Source organism: Carcharodon carcharias, chromosome 10 (genome assembly GCF_017639515.1).
Source record: "Carcharodon carcharias isolate sCarCar2 chromosome 10, sCarCar2.pri, whole genome shotgun sequence".
In the NCBI taxonomy this organism is placed as follows: Eukaryota; Metazoa; Chordata; class Chondrichthyes; order Lamniformes; family Lamnidae; genus Carcharodon; species Carcharodon carcharias.
Window position 1 is genome coordinate 72,310,412 of NC_054476.1, and position 21,520 is coordinate 72,331,931.

The 21,520-nt window shown below is 41.4% G+C and overlaps 1 protein-coding gene across 3 annotated transcripts in view; it reads left to right on the forward strand.

Annotated features, from left to right (window-relative positions):
• Window positions 1-21,520, forward strand: part of LOC121283608 (plakophilin-3-like) — a 70,128-nt gene that overhangs the window by 200 nt on the left and 48,408 nt on the right. Inside the window, exon 2 of one of the 3 annotated variants that reach the window (XM_041198373.1) lies at window positions 20,612-20,962. In XM_041198373.1, coding sequence (XP_041054307.1) covers window positions 20,722-20,962 — 241 coding nt within the window. In that variant the 5' untranslated portion in view covers window positions 20,612-20,721. Of the gene's footprint in view, window positions 1-20,485; window positions 20,963-21,520 lie in introns of those variants that run through there. The other 2 variants (XM_041198372.1, XM_041198374.1) reach the window with 2 other exon arrangements.

Below are 21,520 nucleotides of genomic sequence, written 5' to 3' on the forward strand. Positions count from 1 at the left end.
GAAGCAAGGGTAGGGCAATCCATAGAGGTGCATACTAGAAGAGAGGCAATGGAGGGAAATGGTATGGTCAATGATATCAAACACTGTCGAAAGATTGAGGAAGGCAAGGGTAGATAATGTATAGATGGTCTCAGTGCTGCAAATGGGGGAAAGGTCAGGCTTACATGGGTTGCCAGTGCCTGTACGCCTCTGTGAGGCACCTTTCTATATTATGGTGAGATGGGCATCAAACTGGGCCATTGAAATGTTCAACATAATCATACCAGACTTGACACTGAATGACTAAGCTAATCAACAACACCAATTTCTTTTTGTCACACCCTTAACATAGAAAATGCCCTAAGGCACTTCACAAAAGTGTACAGGAAATAGTGCAGGCACTGGCAACCATCCACTTTCTTATACGTATTCATTATGTGTGATCCTGAGATGGAAAAACTTTGTAAAGTGACACTGTCTTTATCAAATGACCAGAAAAGCAATAAATATCTTTGTCACAATGTCATTGTGTGCAGGCAGCATCATGTTGTTGCAGTTAAATATTCTGGCGTCAGTCACATCATCATCAAGTCACACCATTTGTTAAAGAGAAAAGTTTGCTGAACTCATTTAAAAAAAAGAGGGTAACCCCATAAAGAAAAAAAACACCTATAAAACACTGTACAAGTGTAACTCTTTTGAGTACAAACCCATTTCCATCTGTTTCAGATGAAGTTACATTGTTTCATAGTTTGCCATTGTGAGATTTGAACTCTTGATCTTGGGGTTACAAACCCAATACCATAACCACTTGGCTATTTAGGCCAAGCTACTGTACAAGTGTAACTGAGCAAGCAGTTTTTGGGTTACAAGTGTCTGCAGCTCATCATATACCCGTGATGCTAAGGCTTCCAAGTGACCAAGTGAATGGTTTTCAGACAATCAATAATTACTTGCAGGTGTGAATAATTGCTTGGGGTCAGCATGCCCAGGCTATTTTCCTTGTGAAAACATATTTGGCAGACTTTTTTTTAAGTCTTTGGGAATGAGTAGAGTTGTATTATATATCTACATGGGATTAGATAGGGTATGTGGCATTGAAACAGGCCATCTGGCCCACTAGTTCATGTCAGTGTTTGTGCTCCACTCAAGCCTCCTCTCTGGATCTGGATCTATCCTTATAATTGTCTATTCCTTTCTCCTTTATATACTTGTCTGGCTTCCCTTTAAATGCAGAGTTCTACATTCCACCATTCTTTGGTTGAAAAAGTGACTTCTGAATTCCCTATTGGGTTTCTTGGTGACTATCTTAGATTGATGGCCTCTAGTTATGCTCTTCTATGTGCAAGGAAACTTTCTCTCTGTATCCACTTTATCAAATCCTTTCATGATTTTAAAATCTCTATTAGGTCACCCCTCAGCCTTTTTTTTCCCCCAAGAGAAAAAACATCTAGCATTTCTATGCTTTTCTGATTTGTATACCCATGTATTCTTGGTATCATCCTTATACATCTTCACTGTATCCTCTCCAGGGCCTCCATATCCATTTTATAATATGGCAACCAGAAGTGCACACCATACCCTCAAGTGTGGTTAAACCAAAGTTCAATAGCGGTTTAGGATAACTTCCCTACTTTTTAATTCTATCCCTCTAGAAACAAAGCCAAATGCTTGATTTGCTTTTTTTATGGCCTTGCTATCCTTTGTTGCAACTTTTAGTGTTTGATGTATTTGTATTCTGAGAACCCTTTGTTCCTTTACCCCACCCAGACTTGCACCTTTGAAGTAATGTGTCCTCCCTATTCCTTCCTATGAAAATATACCTCACATTTATTTATGTTGAACATCATTTTCCAATTATTTCCCCAGTTTATAAATATCACCTGCAATTTGTTGCAGTCCTCAGTACTGACTATCCTCTGCAAATTTATGTCATATGCAAATTTAGAAGAGTTTTTGACTACAAGATCCAAATCATTCATGTAAGTTGTGAACAGCAGTGGTCCCAGCACTAATCCTTGTAGAACACCACTTCTCACCTTCTGCCACTCTGATTAACTCCTCTTTACTTCCACTCTCTGCTTTCTGTCTTGAAGCCAGCTAGCAATCCATTCTGCCACTTGTCCCCTGACTATGCATTTTCTGACCTTATTCATTAATCACCATATTGAGGACCTTTTGAAAATCCAGATAAGTTACATCTACTACATTACCATTGTTTACTCTCTCTGTTAACTCCTCAAAAAATTCAGTAAGGTTGGTCAGCAAATCCATGTTGACTATTATATTTTTTGTTTCTAGATATTCTTCTATTCTCTCCTTTCTTAGAGATTCCATTATTTTTCCTAGAATTGATGGTAAGCTGACTGGTCTATAATTCCCTGAACATGTTCTGTCCCCCTTCTTAAATATAGCAATTACATTAGTTTTCCATCAGACCTCTGATGATATATTTAATAATTCATCAGAAAAAAGATATATGTAGTGACATATCTGCTGTCTCTTCCTTAGATGCAATCATCAGACAAGGGGTTTTATCCTCTTCAGGTTTGTTTCATTTATTCAAAAATATTATTTTTTATTTTAAATACACTTTTTGCTCATCTCATCATTCAACATCATTCCTGTTATAATAATATATTTTTTTCATGATTTATGTCATTGGTATCAGAGATGGTGGGCAGAATCTAAAGTAGATGATTGGGGCCCTGCCCAGAGCTCTGTGTCTCCTACTTTCGGAAAGGCCCACAGAATTAAGTGACAATCAAACACTTAACAGGACAACACTGAGCCTTCTCTGGGATCAAGGACTCTGGGTCGCAAATCCCGGCCCACAAGGGCTGCGGCCAAAGGCTGACAACTGTGCATTGCTCAGCAGCACCAGCAGAGAGATAATGGTTGCTGCCAGTAATGCACCCACCTGAGGCCCAGGATCACTGAGGGATCCAGGCCACAGTTGAGTGACAGTAGGAGGGAGGTTGCTCTTTGGGCTTTCCGCATGGCGAGTTCCTCCGCCTGCTGCTGGGTAAATACCAGCAGCAGCTGGCAAGGCTTTTAAGTGGGCATTAATTGCCCCCTGCACCAAACTCACCTCAGAGGAGGGCATTAAATTTCAACCAGTGTTACATGCATGCTTATCCATTCATCTTTGGTTATAAAAATCTGCACAGTGCAATTGGACTTTTAAAATTAAAACACGATTCAAATAATTTAATATCCTAGAGTGGTTGATGTCTTGTTAATTAATCTCCCCTTCCCTCATTGCTTCCTGGGTATGGCGAGTGGCTGATGGGTTTCACCAAGGTGTTTCTTGGGATGGAGGTCACTCTGTACTTCCTTATGTTGGGCCACGAGATAGTCCTTCGACTGCTGACACCATATTTGATGTTAGTTTTTATCAACTCACTTTCTGCTTCAGTCTTGCATGGAGACGCAGCCTTCTATTCTGTGTCTGCTTCTGCTAAGCTAGTGCTGGGCACTCCCACAGCATTAGAACAAACCACTGCTGCAATATGGTCAGGTACTGTCTACCCATGTTCCAGCATGGTGAACCCAGAAAGGACCGAGTTCATTGACATTGGAGCCCAAGGTTGCTATAAGATCATTTCTAAATTTCCCATGGAAACTCAAGACTGAACCTAATGGACTGCAGCAGTTCAAGAAGATAGCTCAACACCACCTTCTCAAAGGCAATTAGGGGTGGGCATAAATGCTGGCCTAGCCAGTGAGGCCCACATCCCATGAATGAACAAAAAAAAATTAAGAGGGACTCTGCAGATACCTCTGGGTGAGGCACGCTCACCAGGGTGGAATATCATTCTGTAAAGCAGTCAGATATCACTGTACAGAGATGGCTGGTGGAAACGCTTGTAATAACTATTACAATTTGCACCATTCTTCTGTATGTTGGTCGTAGATACCAATAATCCCAAAATTTACCAACTGAAAGTGACCTTGAGTTGTCCCTCCAGGCATCTCTTTCCTGTTGCTATGCAACTATTCCCACTTAATTCTCCTTTCTCATCTTTGTGCTTCACCTAACACTCCCACCTCAAAGTCCAAATCTGAATCCCTTGAAATAGATACTCCTGTAAGATGCTTGTCACAGGTGGAATTAACACCACTGTGTGCTGCAAGGTGTAGGGTTGGCACCCTCAGGAGTTGCAGTTGGTGGTCCCTCAGAGCTGTGTGTGAAAACATGAGGAGCAAAAAATCAACAACACATTTTATTGCATAATAGCATACCCTAATATACGATCAATGTCGCAGTCCTAAGCACCTGAAAAATTAAGAGATGAAAACATTATAATGATGGAGACTAGCTTTGAGATTCAACACGTCAACTGCATGATTCTCTCCAATTAGCTCCACCCATTCAGGGCAATTATTTGTATTTTCTTAAGGTTGGCGGAGCTTCATATTGAGGGGGAGGGTCTACACCAACTGTTGTCCTTTTTGTTTTGAGCTTCTTTTTCATGTAAGCATAAAGGGATTGGTGAAATGATATGCAAGTGCTCAGCATGCCTAGTAAAACGAGTGAGTCAATGAGCATGCAGCAGGCAAGTGGCTGTTAGTAGAAACATTTTTTAGCCTAGGTTTTCTGAAAAGTGAATCATATCACTGGAAGATTTTCTTTGGCAGCTGGAAGGTGCTCCAAGAGTAAATATGGGATGCCTTATGATTGTGTGAAAGACTGAAGGATTTTCAAACAGCGGTGCTCTAGCAGTACACCTGAAGCAGCTACATTCAGTGTAATCCAAACAAACTTCCTCAAGATGCTTAATTTCTTCTCTCATCTGGGCAGATGAACTCTGCCACCTGGAATTGGCAGTAGGTGCATGGAAATACCATCATCCCCAAGTTCCCCTCCAACTCACTATTGTCCTTGGACATATATTGCCATTCTTTCATGCCAAAGTCAGATTGGTGTGTGACTTGGAAATATAATAATAAATATAGGGCAGCAGGGTCATTTGGGACCTCAAGGGGCCATCCCTGCCCTTTTATGGAATCATCCCAGACCCAGCTAAGAGTCCCATGCTCAGGGTGACAACCTATGGCTAACAGTGGAACCAATGAATTTTCAGTGGTTATGGCGGAAGAGCTAGAACCACGAGAGACAACAGGCATAAGGTTCTTTGGGAAGAGAACTTGTGTTTCCTTTATGCACACACAAGGAAGACAACGGGAAGCCATCTTGTGTATTCTTTTCCCTAGCTATATTGCTCATTGAAGTTGAAAATGGGAGGTTCCTATGAGCAACTGAAGAGGGAAGCGCAAGATCATGAGATGTGGAGAAATGAGCAGGGGACCTGCCTTTTGACAGATCACTACTACAAAATATAGATATGTGCAGTATATCTAATAAATGCACATATATCTATCCAAATGTGCAAAATAAAGGTAAATTCAGTACACGGGATGTATTGATATGCACACAATGTCTATATGGTGTAAAGCGAGCATAATGTAGATAGTTAATTTAGATCTAAAACGATTTGACCATTGCTAAGGAGTGAGCACCAAAAGTCTCAATACCTGAAAGATGGACTGAATTTTGAGGTTAGATGAGCAACAGTGATCACCACTGACCCCCGAAGCTGCCTACAAAGTACTAACGAGCTCTGTGGTGCAAAATTCTCTTTCCTCTATAGCAATTTGAATGTGTTGTTAAGCCAATTGGATTTCCAGGCAACCAGCAGCAGTGATATCAAGCAGTAACTAATCATAGCAAAGTATTTTAACAGATAGCAAACCAGGAAGTAAAAGTCACTGAATCCTTTCAATTAAAAATTTTAAATTTTATAGATAGTGAAATAAATGATTGGGACATGCACATGGGATTAAGATAGAAGCTAAAATTTCATAAACAAACTTTAAAAATCTATATTATTTAAATATTTCACATAGTAGAGAAATTTGACATTCAACAAATATAAAATTACTCTTTCAGGGCCAGTGAGTCCAGTTAGCTATAATTATGATCTTAGTATGCCATTAAAAGTCCAGTTACACCTCATTCAACAAGGTGCATCTTTTCACGGGTTTTTACAAGGACACTCCAAGAGTGTAAAAGGAGAAGTTCTCACCTGATCAATGATTTCTAATTGGTTGCGCTTACTGGGGGACCTCAACAGTACACCCTCTAGAGCAGAATAGAATTAATGAAAGCAACTTCTGAATTTGTGGATTTCAGAAGTTGCTGTCAATTTCAGAGAAGGAGTGACAGTGAATGCTGAATTTTGCTGTCATTACTGCTGCAAATAAATGGGCCAATATCTTGAGTTCCTTTGAGTGGACTGCAACTTCCATCTTCAGGAGGAAAGGATGATGCTTGAACATGGGGTACTTTCTCATTGTGACACTTCAGGCTCTTGTTCCTACTTTATTCCCCATCACCCCAATCACTTGTCCATTTATCACATCAACACCGCTTGCTCCTAACATGGTTTCTCAAGGAGCAGTCAAGAGCATCCAAATAACCAGGTACAAATTCTAAGATCAGTGGGATGATGAGCTATGGCAGAATACTGATGAGACTCCTGCAGTAGAATATTTTAAAAAACTATTTCAGAGGCATGCCAGGAATGAAGACACTCTGCTTTCCATGCAGGCAACACTGGTTAGGAATCCATTGGCAGTATAGGGAGTTTGAAGACAATATATTTACTGAAGTGAAACGGACATTTTTAACTACAGGCTCCCTTGCATCTAAAGCATTTACAACATAAGTAGTTTTAGTTTCTCAGTCTATTTTGGAAGGTGCTATTTCATTTCCTATCTGATAAATTGACTATTTCTCAGCTCTGGCACTCTTCATAAAAGTGAGATGCCATGTTTTTCTTCGGTGCAGCTCCTTTTTTAATAATGGAGACAAAAGGTGCAATGTCATAAGAATTCTACAGGAGTTATTTTCCATTAGGTAGTTGAATAAATTGCCATTCAGCATGAAGGTTCAGCACAGCTTGGGCTGCAAGGGTATGAGTTCGCTGTGGGGAGGTGTGGAAAGCAGAAAGATGCAAAGCAGGTGTTGAATAGCAAAAATGTGGGGTTAGATGATACTTTGGAGTTTAATTACTTTTAGAATCAGAGACCATGGGCTGGATTTTACAAGGTGCCGTGGTCCCCACCCATTTGGCTAAAATGTCAGTTGTGGGGGGAGTCCGCTACTACTCCGATGGCTGCCCTGCAACAATTTAACGTTGGGAGCAGTGGCCACTGCTGGGACTATGGGCAGTCTCACCACGTTAAAGAGCCCAGGTAAGTCCAGGGTCTGGGGTCTTGCCAAGGCCTTCAATCTTGCCCTAATGAGAGGGTTGCGGGGCCGGGTTCAAGAGGCTGGGTGAAGGAGGGAGGAGGGTTAAAGTGGGGGCTGACCTGGGGAGGGGGTGTGCCTCTGATGGGCCCAGGGGGCCCGCAAATAATGTTGCCCCCCTGCCCTTGCCTGATACCAGCCCGTGCAGCTAAAGCTAATGGGCTTCCTGCATGGCATTGACCACCCCTTTTCATAGGTGAAATACCACCACAGGTCAATATTATGCCACTTGTGCTTGACACATACTCCTCCAATCTCTCTGCAAATGTGCATAGTGCAACTGGAAAACTTGCCAGTACCTTGCATGTTCTTTGCTAATGCTCCAAAAATGTTCTCACCCCTCCACCCTTTCCCCTTAGCCCTGCAATTTTTTTTCTTTTTTGGGTACTTATCCAATTCCCTTACAAAGGCGATGATTGAATCTGGCCTCCACCAGACTCTCAGTCAGTGCAATCCAGATCCTAATCACTTGCTGCTTAAAAAAGGTCTTCCTCAGATTGCTGTTGGTTCTTTTGTCAATCAACTTAAATCAGTGTCCTCTGGTTTTTGATCCTTCTGCCAATGGAAACAATTTCGCCCTATCTATTCTAGTTCACACCCCCTCAAGATTTCAGCACTTTGATCAAATCTCCTCTCAACTTTGTCCTCTCTAAGGAGGACAACCCCAGATTTTCCGACAGCCATATAACTGAAGTCCCTCATTCACATCCTTCCTAAAGTGTGTTGCCCAGAATTGAACATAATATTTCAGTTGAACCCAAACCAGTGTTTTATAAAATATAATCACAGCTTCCTTGCTTTTGTACTCTGTGGGCGAAATCTAAGCGTATTTGAATTTTCTCTGCCATGGGGATTAAAAGCAGCTCCTGGCCCTGCAGGGGTCAGCTGACCACACGGTGTCACAATTTTTTGCGAGGTGGTCCATTAAGAAGCCATCTCCACGTCCTCCATCCAATTATGGATGGTGGACAGGTTCCCAAGGTGGAGACCCAATCAGAGGGCCCAAAGCTCTGAATGGTCTGCAGCCTCATGGAGTTGATGAGTGTGCTGCTGAATAAAGTAGGGTCTGTGATGTCACCTCAAGATGGAGGTGACTAGGAATCCTTCAGAAGGGTACGGCTGTCAGGCCATCATCATGGAGGTGTTCTCTCTCCACAGGATTTCTTGTGCCGGTGGCTGTGGTCTTCTCATCCCAGCAGCTCTGTGATTTGCCAATTGAGAGAATGTTCTGATGGGCCCCTGGCCTGCTACTGGGAAGCCACCTACAGATACTTGCCATGCTCTGGCCTCGGGAGTGCCAGTCCAATGTTGGGAAAATCCTGACAGCATTAGGAACTTGCCCCAATGGTCTCTGATTTGGCTCAATTAGCTACCCACTGCTGCTGATAGGATTCCACTCAATACCTCTATTTATAAAACCCATGATCCACTGTCTTTTTAACCACTTTCTCAACCTGCCTTGTCACCTTCAGCGATTTGTGCACATATACCCCCCAATGCTCGCTGCTCCTGCAACCCTTTAGAATTGTGCCCTTTATTTTATATTGTCTCTCCTCATTCTTATGACCAAAATGTACAACTTTCCACTTTGCTACATTAAATTTAATCTGCCACATGTCCACCTATTCCTCCAGCCTGCCTACGTCCTCTTGCAGTCTATCTGTACCTATACCACATGAACTGTAGCAGTTCAAGAAGGCAGCTCACCACCACCTTTTCAAGGGCAATTGGGGATGGGCAATAAATGCTGGGCTAGCCAGCGACACCCACATCCCATGAACGAATAAAGAAATATATATTACTAGCCTCCTCACAGCACAGAATATTTCTAAGTTTTATGTCATCTGAAAATGTTGTGCCCTGCACACCCAAGTCTAGGTCTCCAGCCATGCTTTCTTGTTCTCAGTGGCAGGATTCTTCCTCTTTGGGCAGGGATAGGGATCTCCCTGCGGGTCCTTACAGACCACAGCATCAAATATAGGGAGACAGCAGAGAAGCCTTGTCACATGAGGACTCCAAAATGCCAGTTGCTTTCTTTATTCCACCACGTCCACAATCCATCAGCTATCTCCTTTGCAGTGTCGCTTTAAATAGTTCCACTGAAAGCGGTTGCAGGTTGAAAGTTGTAGGTCATCATCTTGCCCCACCTACGTTAATTGGTCAGGAAACCCAGAAGTCAGATGTAAATGCAATGGCTAGGTGAAAAAGCCACCAACAGCCATATGGCACTAACTTCAGTTTTCCCTGCACAGTACAGGTGACCACCCCCTCCACTTCTAACGTATTCTCCCACTAAAACTCCCCTCATCCAACCAACGTTCACTCAGTACCTCTTAACCCTTCCACCGTCCCACGTAGAGTCTTGGACGAGGTCTAATTTCATATAGTTAAACCAAAGGCATAGAGTGGAGAAATTCATTCACCTAGTTGTAGACTTACCTCAATTCCCCAGAGGCAGGTAGCCAGCCAATTATTGAAGGATGCCCTGCAGACCAAGCAGTGTCACGTGACACTGCCTAACCCCCCTGAGGAATCAAGGTAAGTCTTTCAGTGGTGCTATGCCAATGAATTACTTCCCCATAGTCTTTGTACCCCCCAGCCACAACCTCCATTCCAGCGACTATATGCTCATCCAGAGCTATGCATTTGTATTCTAACTCACACCAAGCTCTATTCACCCACCACTATAAAGAAATGGGCTAATAATTACTGTATTTTAACTGTAAAATAATAGGCCAAAGCTTGCTTGAAAAATGTGTTAACAATGCATGGTATTATTAATGCGCAAATCATTCCGCAATTCCAGGGATTAAGAGATATGCCATGAACTACAAATCTCCAGATTTTACTGGTTGCTCTCATCCCAAAGGGATCTCATCCTTCACCTCCCTGCTAATTTTTGAAAAATGATGAATTTGCACATTAATTCCCCATTAAACCTACTGCAGAAAGCTAATAATTAAGAACATAAATATCCTTTTAATGATCTGACCATTATCAATCAGCCTCACTGGCCCACAAAGAAATGTAGAGTTGCATTCCTGCATGAAGTAAATTCTTATGAGTGTTTGAAAATTTTATATTTTTTCTTACTTTTGCTGTCCGCCTCTTTCTCGCTCTTGTAATTAAATCTTTCTTTTTTGGTATTTCTCTTTCTGTACCTGATTTATTTAATTATCTAATTCACCTACATTGATTGACCCTTCTTCTCTGTTGTTCCTCTGTTTCTTTGTAATCCCTAAGTCTTATTACTTAATGAGACAGGCTGATGACTATTATTGTAATAAATTTGGAGTGCAGGATGGGTTTCTTGTAAGAAATGGTAAATTTATTTACAGAGGTCTTGATGAAGCTACATGCTTGTTCCAAGACCAAGGCTAGAAAACTCCACTCCCAAGATTACCCATGCTTAGGACTGATTCATCTATACAGTCACATGATCCCCATAACAGTATGAAAGGTTTAACTTACAATTACTACATTCCTCCCCCTTTAATTTTGTTCTACCACTCTTATTCACAAAAAATATCTTAACCAATATCATGTACAAATATATACAGTTCAATTAAAAATTTAGCCTTTGAAGACGTTTTTGGATTTGGGTCGAACAACGCAACTCTACAACTGGAGGCTCTTCCATTGGATCAACTTGACCAGAAACTGCGGCAATAGGGAAATATTTACACAATGGCAGTTCAGAATTATTTACTTCAGAGACATCAGGTATGTCTATTCTTTGTTGATCTGGCACCTCAGGGATCAAAGGTTCGACTATGATTTCAGGTGGATTAACTGGTTGTTGAAATGTGTCTTGACTTCTGAGATGATCCATGCATTTCCTAACAATCCTGTTTTCCACTTCCACTTGATATGACAAAGGTCCTGCTTCTTAGATGATTGTACCAGGAACCCATCTCAGTCTAGTTGCAAAATTTTGTACAAAAACTATCGTCCACAGCACCGTGAACATCATGATTCACTTTGACTATTCTGGTTTTTCTCCACCTTCCCCTCTAAATTAAGGAGCACTAGACTCAATCTAGTATGAAGTTGATGTTTCATTAGCAATTCAGAAGGTGTTGAACCTGTAGTTACATGAGGAGTTGTGCGATAGTTGAACAGAAATCTCGAAATTTGTGTCCCTAACGTTCCCTCGGATAGTTTCTTCGTACCTGTTTTAAAAGGTTTGTACTGCTCTTTCTGCTAACCCATTAGAGGAGGGATGATATGGTGCTGTTTTGACATGTTTAATCCCATTTAAGTTCACAAAAGTACAAGTGATAGCAGTACCATTATCTGACACAATAAATTCTGGTAGGCCATGAACACTAAAACATTGGCACAGCTTTTCAATAGTTGCACATGACGTAGGTGATTTCACTTCGTACACATCCACCCACTTTGAACGTGCACTGATGATCACAAGGAACACGGTACCTAAAAATAGACCTACATAGCCTTTATGTAGTCTAACTCAGGGTTAATCAGGCCACTCTCACTGATGCAGTGGAGCTGAAATGAGCAACTTCTGCTACTGCTGACACTGGAGACAGTGTTTAACCATTTTTTCTATATCACTGGCCTGGCCACCAGATATAACTCCATCCAAACAACTTCATTTTCGAAATACCTGGACGTGCAATATGAAGTCGATGTTTCATTAGCAATTCAGAAGGTGTTGAAACCGTGGTTACATGAGTTGTGCGATAGTTGAACAGAAATCTCAAAATTTGTGTCCCTAACGTTCCCTTGGATAGTTTCTTTGCGCCTGTTTTTAAAGGTTTGTACTGCTCTTTCTGCTAACCCATTAGAAGAGGGATGATATAGTGCACAGGGATGACGACTCTTGCTCCCCATAACAAGATGCCATCTTCACAACTCAATTCAGACTTACGGGCATAGAATGGTTTTAATTCTTCAGAGACTTGTGTATTTGACCATCCTTGCAATACCCATTCATGGATTAGATCCTAGTTTGTGCAATTCTTTATCTGTCTCGTGCAGACTAGTGAGAAGTCCAGGAAATTCAATACAAGTACAACTTCTTGAGGTACTGGAGCATGTGTAATACTATCTGGCAAAGGAAGATGACTGAGGGCATCTGCATTTGCTATATGCACACATGGATGGTGCATAAAAGTGTACTCATATGCTGACAAAATTAAAGCCCACCTTTGAATTCTAGCAAAGGCTATTGTTGGGATTGCCTTATCTTCATTAAGCAAACCCAACAATGGCTTGCGATCGGACACCATGGTGAAGTGTCAACCATGCAGATATTGATTGAACTTCTTTGCTCCAAATACGATCGATAAGCTCTCTTTTTCAATTTGAGAGTAACCTTTCTTGGCTGTAGAAAGGGTTCAGGATACACATCCTATTGGTCTTTCAGATCCATCCTCCATCTTGTGAGACAATACCGTGCCCACTCCAGAGGGAGATGCATCACAAGTGAATATTAATTCCTTAAAGATGGTGCACTAGCAGACACAATGAGTATAAAAGTTTCTCGACTTCAGATTTGATTTCTGTTTTCTCTTCTTGTGTTTGCCACAGGGTTTTGTCTTGATCAACTGATTCTTCAGTTCTTCTCTCTTTTGATTTCCTCTGGAACATTGAACACTGTCAAGCTTTTTCTGCCAACTGTTTCTTCAGTTGGTTCAGAGTGGCACTGTATTCATTTCGCTTCTTTTCATGATTTTTTTCATGGAACCATCCCTGACCCGCGGGAACCTTGCATCCTATGAAGGTCCTTTGGTTCTTTTATTTCATTCCAAAAGACACCATCATATTCCCTTGTCAACTCATGATTTCTTCCTGTTCAGACTTGGAAAATTCCTGACCATTTGAGCTTAATTTCTTTCAACCAATAACAGCCCAGAAGGCTAGAACCTTCCCCTGTGAGAATAATTATTGGCAGCTGGCCTGTCTGTTGCCTGAAGATACAGGTACAGAGATGATGCCTTTCACTTGTATTGCCTCTCTAGTATATGTTTTTAGCTGAGCAGTAGTTTGCTCCAAACTTAATGGCTGTGTCCTTCTCCGAGGTATTTAAAGATGTGTTCTATGCTCCTGTGTCAAGCTCCATGACTAGAGGCCTACCATTTACTTGAAAGGTAACAGTGATTGGTTCAGTTTTCACTGCTTTCAGATAGTATAGGGAATAGATGTCAGAATCAGCAGTTTCTGGTTCACTTATATTCTGCACTTCATTTAACTTGACCTGCTGTCTGAATGGCTGTCTTAATCTTGCCCTGCATTGTTTTACAACATGCTCTTTTTAGTGACAGAAGTGGCATTCTGCACCTTTAAATCTGTAGGTTTCGGGTACATGATTACCCCCACATCAGTAACATTGTAATTTGAGTTACAGGTGAGCTGCTTCCACTATTTTTTTTGTTTTTCTAGTGGTAGGGATCATGTCTCGCTTCGTGGTTGCTTCCTTGGTCTTTGCGCCATGCCCGGCGGCAAGTTCTAATCCTAACTGTAGAACGGCTCCATGTTGCAAAGCCTGCAAGTCCCTTCAGTGCTCTCCATTGCTAGCGCTATCTCCATGGTGTGCTTCAGGTCTATCTCAACTTCTGCAAGTAAACGGCGCTGAATGGCGTCGTCATGTATGCAGCAAACAAACAATCTTGCAACATGTCATTTAGAGTATCACCGAAGTTACAGTGCTCCATTAATTGTTTTAACTTTGTAATGTACATTGTGATTGACTCACCAGAGGCCCTTACTCAAGAGTTGAATCTTTGCACGATCACCGGAGGGTTTAGTCTGAAAATGTCCCTTCACAAGGTCTACTAGCTCGGTGAAGGATCTGAAATTAGCTGCCTTCAAAGCTGTCAAACTATGGAATTGGTTACACGTTTTGCTCCCACCGACACTTAGGAAAATTGCCTGTTTCTCCTCCGCTATTACTTCATTAGCCACAAGGTAGAGACCTAGGTGCTCTACATATTGACTCTAGCCCTCGTTTGGGTTGTATGGGTCAATTCTATTGAAGACAGACATTGCTGGTGAGTATACTTTTTTCCCCTTCTCCTTCAAAAATCGAAATACTCACTTTCAAGAGGTGAGGTGCTACATTGGCGCTATTTATCCTCGTCATTAATTGTAATAAAGTGGGAGTGCAGGACAGGTTTCTTGTAAGAAACAGTGAACTTTATTTACAGAGCTCCTGATGAAGGTACATTCTTCTTCCAAGACCAAGGCTAGAAAACTTTGCCCCTAAGATTACCCTTGTTTAGGGCTGAATTATCTATACAGTCACATGATCCCCATAACAGTATGAAAGGTTTAACTTTGCACTTCCAGCAAGTTACAATGTGCTGTAACATGGAAAAAATGTTTGAATTGAATGGTGCCAAAAAGTCAAAAAATATGCCACGAGATGCCCAGCTCCAGCAAGATTTGGCTCAATCAAGCTGTTGTGTTGCAAACAATTCGTAATGGAATTGATATATACCCATTCAGTAGTGAATTGTGCTGTACAATGATTTAAATACAGCTAACCAATCATTACATTGGGACACATTGTAGAATAAAAATATGTTAACAGCATTCTAGGCTCATTCAGCATTGGATAAACTTGAAGTTGCAGCAAACCCATTATAAAATATGTTTGAGGTCAAAATGACAGAAAAGGCTAAAAGTTACTTGTACCAAAGAAAACGGGCTCTTTCAGTAAGAGGCACTCCAATTTTATTTGCAAGTTTTCTCCTGGATAATTAGTACTACTTTGCTTTGTGAGCAATGTTAAATAGGCTATTGGAATATATCTTTCAAAGTAGCTATCATGCTACTTAAGATTTAAAAAAAGAGTCCTTCAAATCAATCGGCCCTGTTTTTTAACCATGTGCAAAATTATATTATTGGGCTTGTAATAGCAGAATTGTGGCACTGATTTTACAAAGATTTTTAGACACTTATAAAATTTGGACTTTCATATCGAAAAAATCCGAGTAAACAATTGTCATTAATTGTTAAACAATTGTTATTGTAGTTAAACAATTAGAGGTTCTATTATTACACAACTTGTTACTCAGGGTAAATGCAATCGATGAGACAGGAGATAAGAATAAATGTAAAGCTCCCTATAAAAGACTACAAGAACAAATACCACTATATTCTCAGCAATCCTGAAAAGGTGAGGGCTGGGTGATGATAGCACCTGAAACACTGCCCAACAGAAAAGAGTGGAGATCCTGTATTCCCATGATTAGCCAAAAAGCTAACAGGTAACTGCATCTGTCTTCCCAAAGATGATGAAATAATAAACTGCGTGCTTCTACCATAAAAGCCAAAAGGAAGATGGAATAGAAAGGAGTGTAAAAAAAATTGTTCTCTGTAAGGACAATAGAATGGAAATGATTGTTTTACAAATTGTTCCCAAAGCAATGGAACTGTGATTAATTTGTATCAAATACTCTGTGGGTTCTTGCAGAACATTCAATGCTAATTAGTGTTGAACTGAAAGATCAGTATAGATTTGCTCATCTAGCTCATTCTTCCACAGAAACAAATCTACAATCCCCATCCTCCATTACAGAGTCAAACTGCTCTTGAATGTTGAGTTTCCCCCCCAACTCCTATATCCTACCAAGGTTATGCCAGTGATCATTCCAATGTGAAGAACTGCTCCTCAGGTTAGTCCTGAACTTGCCATTTAACAGTTTGTATTAATATTCCCTTATCCTGCAGTTGAGGTTTAATTTGAAAAAATGTTCTGGGTTAATGCCTTCTGTTATACTTAGTATTCTAAAATGCCATAAGATCCCCCCTCAAAAGTCTTCTTTCTTTTGGAAATGTTGGAATAGTTTGGTCTCTGTTTTTTGTCTTTTATCATCTCTATTTTCTTGTTGCCTCGGAGACTTTGGGAATGTCATTGATTCAATTCCTCAATTCTTACAGAGAATGACATCTCTATGCCACTTTCCTTTTGTACTTTGATTCTTCATACTGGAATAATCCATATTGGTAGGACAGGGAGTAAAACTCAACATTCAAGAGACTCTGTGATGGAGGATGGAGATTGTACATTTGTTTCTATGGAAGAATGAGCTGGACAAGCAAATCTATAATTGATCTTTCAGTTCAACTGTTTCTCTTTCCACAGGTGCTGTCAGGCTTCCTGAGTTTTCTGTTTTTATTTCAGATTTTCAGCTTCCGCAGTATTTTGCTTTTAACTAATTATCATTGCATGTTCTGAGAGAACCCACAGAGTATTTGGTACAAATGAACCCCAATTCTATTGTCATATTTGAAAGTCTTAGGGTACCATCACCTCTGGCTTTTTGTCTTCATCTCTATTTTCTTATTGAACAACAAAGAACAAAGAAAAGTACAGCACAGGCACAGGCCCTTCGGCCCCCCAAGCCTCCGCTGATCATATTGCCCGTCATATTGCTCTGGGAACAATTGGGAATACCATCATTTCCATTCTATTGTCCTTACAGAGAACAATGTTATTTTTACACTCCTCTCTAGTCCATCTTCCTTTTGTCTTTTATGTTAGAAGTGCAGTTATCTTTATTGCTTCATCCTTCGGTACTTTAAGGTAGAAGTCCAATATTTGCCTTATAACTTACTCCTCTAATGATTAGGATCAGATTCATCACCTTTCTCTGTACCACTTCCAAGGCTTGGATATTTTCTGTGTCTTGACGATCAGAGTAAATTCTGTAAGCAATATGTGACCTAAACAGAAAACTATAAACATAAGAACATACGAATTAGGAACAGGAGTAGTCGGGCCTGCTCCTCCATTCAATAAGATTGTAGCTGATCTGATTGTGGCCTCAACTCCACTTTCCTTCCTACCACCTACACTCTATATGAACATATGATTTAGGGCTTTGTCATTACAGCTTCAGAAGAATTTAGCAATATAGTCAGTATTCTCTTTGTTTTGTTAAATACTGCTCTGCAATAAAAGAATTTACATTTAAATAGCACCAACATCACCTTTTTCCACAAAAAACTAACCTTTGACCCCCACCGCCCTTGCAAACAACCATTCCGCCCCCAAACTCCCTTTCCTCGCCAAAGTTCTTAATACGTTGTCACCTCCAAAATTCGATCCAATCTTTCCCGCAACTCCTTGTTTGATCCCTACAATCAGGTTTCTTCCCATTAGAGTATCAAAATAGTGTTTACCAAAGTCACAAACATATGGACATAAACTTTCCATCTTCATCATTTGTGACCCAACTGCAACCTTTGTCATGGTTGACCCCACCATCCTCCTCCAAAACCTCTGCACTGTCATCCATCTGAGTGGGACATCGCTCACCTGGTTTCAATCTTATCTATCTAACCATAGCCAAAGAATCACTTGCAATGGCTTCTCTTCCTGCTCCCTCAAGGACCTATCTTTGGCCCTCTCCTATTTTTCATGTAGACAGCATTAGTTTTCACATGTGCACTCATGACACCTCACCAATATCCCTCTTGGTTCCTCTACTATTGCTAAATTATCAGACTGCATGTCCGACATCCAGTACTGGATGAGCAGAAATGTTCTTTAATTAATTAATGAGAAGACTGAAGTAGTTGTTTTCATCCCTGCTCCAAACATCTCTCCCTAGCCACTGACTCCATCCCTCTCCCTGGCAACAGATCAAGATTACGCTAGACTGTTCGCAAGCTATTGTCACATTTGACCCTGAGATGAGCTTCCGCTGTCATCTATGCACATTTCTGTCTCTGTAACATCACCTGACTTCTCCCATCTCAGCTCATCTGCCGCTGAAACCCTCAATCATTCCATAGTTACCTCTAGACTTGACTATTCCAATGCACTCCTGGCTGGTCACCCACACACTACCCTCTGTAGACTTGACATCATCCAAAACTCTGCTGTCAGTGTCTTAATTCGCACCAAGTTCCAATCAACTATCATCCTGTGTCAGTTGACTCTCAGTCAAGCAACATCTTTATCTTAATGTTCTCATCCTTGCTTTCAAATTCCTCCATTGACATGTCCCTTCCTGTCTCTAGCCCCAAACCCATCTAGTCGGCAGGATGGGGGTTAGTTGGGAGGTCAGGATGGTAATGGGAGTGGGGGGGTGCTAATTGGGAGCATCCAGTGGGGAGGGGGGGGGGGGGGTGGTTAGATGGTTATTAGTACAATAGTTATCCAGGAGTTAGAAGTGGTTTTAATTCTTCCAACTGTTCCTGGGTAACTATTCTGGCAAGACAGTCAGAACTATCCAAAGTCTGCAATTTAAATTGAAATATCGGATGCTTCCCAGTGCAGGGTAATTACCCATCAGAAGTTTGAACTTCCTGGGTAATTCCTGTGCAGTGCTTGCATGGGGACTTCTGGGGTGGTACCCCAACACATCTTTGGGGTACCTCCCAAGTACAATGTCCTGGAGATCATAAGTTATGGCAAAACCCTTTATGTGGCTTGTGTCATTAATTGTTTTGTAGTACTTTTATGAGCACCTTGGGACTTTAAGTTAAAGGTGGCATATTCATTTTTTTTCAAGGTATCCCAAAGCACTTGACTAATGATTTATAGTCACTGTTGTTGTGTAAGCAAATAAATATTCAATGCACAAAGTCTAATGAACTGCAAATCAAATGACTGTTAGCAATTTTTTGGTTCTGCTGGGTTGAGGACCTTGGAAAACTCCCTACTCTTCTTCCAATACCATTTTTATATCTACATGAACAATACAAATATAGGCCCTGCTTTGAGGTCTTATGGAAGATTGCACCTCCATTAAGACTTGAATCACTGAGTGCTGCACTGAAGTGTCCAGGTTATGTGCTCAAATCTTGAAGTGGGATTTGAACTCAATCTTTTGATTCAGAGGAGACAGCACTGTCAATTGAGCCAAGTTGATACTTAGCAAAGGTAAGTAGTGGTTCTATTAGGGCAGACAGTTGCACTCCTCTGATAAGCACAAAGTATAGGAGGAGGAGGAGGCAATGACTGGACGAGGGCAGAATTGAATTCATCTCACTTCTTGATCTCTTCCAGTCCTTTCACTGGCTAATTCAACAACAACATTCTTTAAGTATGTTCTCATTTATATTCTTCTTAACATAAGATATTGGTTACAGGATATACACACATTAAGATACAAGTGCACTGCACTGTGTGGTCTGCTGCTTTAATTCCTTCCCAAGTCCTCATTTTTGGTCTCACGGCAACCATTCATTCTTTCCACCCGAAATTTTGATATACTGGCCAATGCAAGCCTGTTTTTGTCCCAAGTTCCATCTTGAGCTCTCCTTGGCCCTCAGCAATAGCACAATATCTCCTAACCTCACACCACATTACATACAGGTCTTCTGAAGATGTGATCACAATATGTGCTTGATATTCATTGGGCAACTCTTCCAGTGCTTTATTCATTCATTCATTCATTCAACTGCACTCTCCTGGAATCTTATCTTTCATTTCATGGGTCCTGATACTCTTTTAATACCTTTTCAGACATCAGTACCTCACTGCTCTAGTTCCTTCTGTCCCTTTTTTTTGCTCTCCTTTTGCAAAATATTAGCTCTTTTTATACCTCTTCACAAGAGAAAGGCATGTGTTTATAGCGTGCCTTTCACAACCTAAGGACATCCCAAAGCACTTTACAGCCAATTAAGTACATTTGCAGTGAAGGAAGACAACAAATACAGCTCAGGTTATAGCAGTAATTAGTCTTAGCTAATTAAGATCTAAGTGCCATTAATTACCAGTGATTTCCAAGTGCCAACCTGTTGTTGCTGGGAGGGCGGCCATGTGCGTTCACTCAATTCTGACCCGAATTATGTCAATGAAGAATGAGACGTTTCTACTCCCTTCCTTACTCAACAAAACTTTGCAGAAACACTATCATAAAGGGCAAAACTATAAAAAGGTCACGAAAAAAGCTCTTTTTCATATGTATAAAATTAACTAATGTGAAACGGGGGGGTGGGGGGGGGCTGATTTTAGTCTGCTCCCCCTCGAAAGGGAACCGAACAGTCAGAATCTGCCCGAAGCTTGCTTGAACACCATTTTGTCATCAATGAATCGTAACCGACCGAAACCTGAATACTGAAGCGAGAAGTACTGCTGGAAATACTCTCCAAGTCAGGCAGCGTCTGTTGAGAGAGAAACAGTTAAAACTCTCCAGGTGGGCGAGGGCTGATATCGAGCGGCCGCTGTGTCCACGCCTGGAGGTAGGGCGCTGACTCACCTGAGGAAGGTGCAGTTGGGGCGGGGTCTCTCCAGCCTTTTCCTGATGTCACGCGCGGTGAGCAGCTGAGTTTAGTGTCTGGCGAAAAGCGGCGAGCTGGTCGTACGGATCCTGAGGTGGGGCGCCTTCAGTTCCCTGAGTACATGGTCTGATCCGACACGCACACACCCCTCCCATACATCGATCGATCGATAGATAGAGAGAACTCCGGAGAGTTTCCTCGCAGCAAAAAGAACTGTAAAGATGAATATGACGCAGGAGAATTATTTTCTCAAGTCCGCCTTGCCCAACGACGCCCCGGTCTCCACCTTGGCCGTGCCCTCGGATATCGAGTTAGAGCACAAGAACGAGTATCAGCAGCGGACTCAACAGAAGAGTATGAGGGTCCAGGAGCAGGTCCGCACTATGCTCAAGAGCAGCGGCGGCGGCGGCAGCAGCAGCAGCCGGGCCAGCGGCTCCGTGTGCGGAGGCTCCAGCACTGGAGGTAAACTCTATCGAACAAATCAAACCCTGCTGCCCAAATTATCCGCGCGTGTGTGCGTTTGTTTTTTTCCTCCATCCCTAACTTGTGTCGGGAACTTTCTCTGCTATGGTTCCGTGTCTAGATGTTTAAGTATTCGTTTTCTAGTTTTTAAAAAGGTCATTTTCTAAAGCAGCGCCCTTCCGATTTGATGCGCTAGTGGAGTTCTTCAAGGTGTATTGCGATTATAGATATGTCCTGACTTATGTGCTGAACAAGATTCTCCTTTGAATACTTGATCTCTATGTAAAGTGGGTTAAATCTGCTTTTAATGAAATGGAGCACAGAAACTTGCTCGGACAGTGGATAATATGTACAGTGTGACAGGGCAACTTTGGGTGTGGTGTGGCCTTGTTTTGTAAAGTTCAGGATTGTGGGCAGGTCTCATTTTGTATGCGAAGGTGTCAATTGCCGGATGCAGCCCCAATTCTTAACCCTTTCTTAGCAACTTTAAATCATATTAGCATGTTCCAGATTCATATGGTAATGAAATTCCATTTTTAAATTATTTTTTACATAATC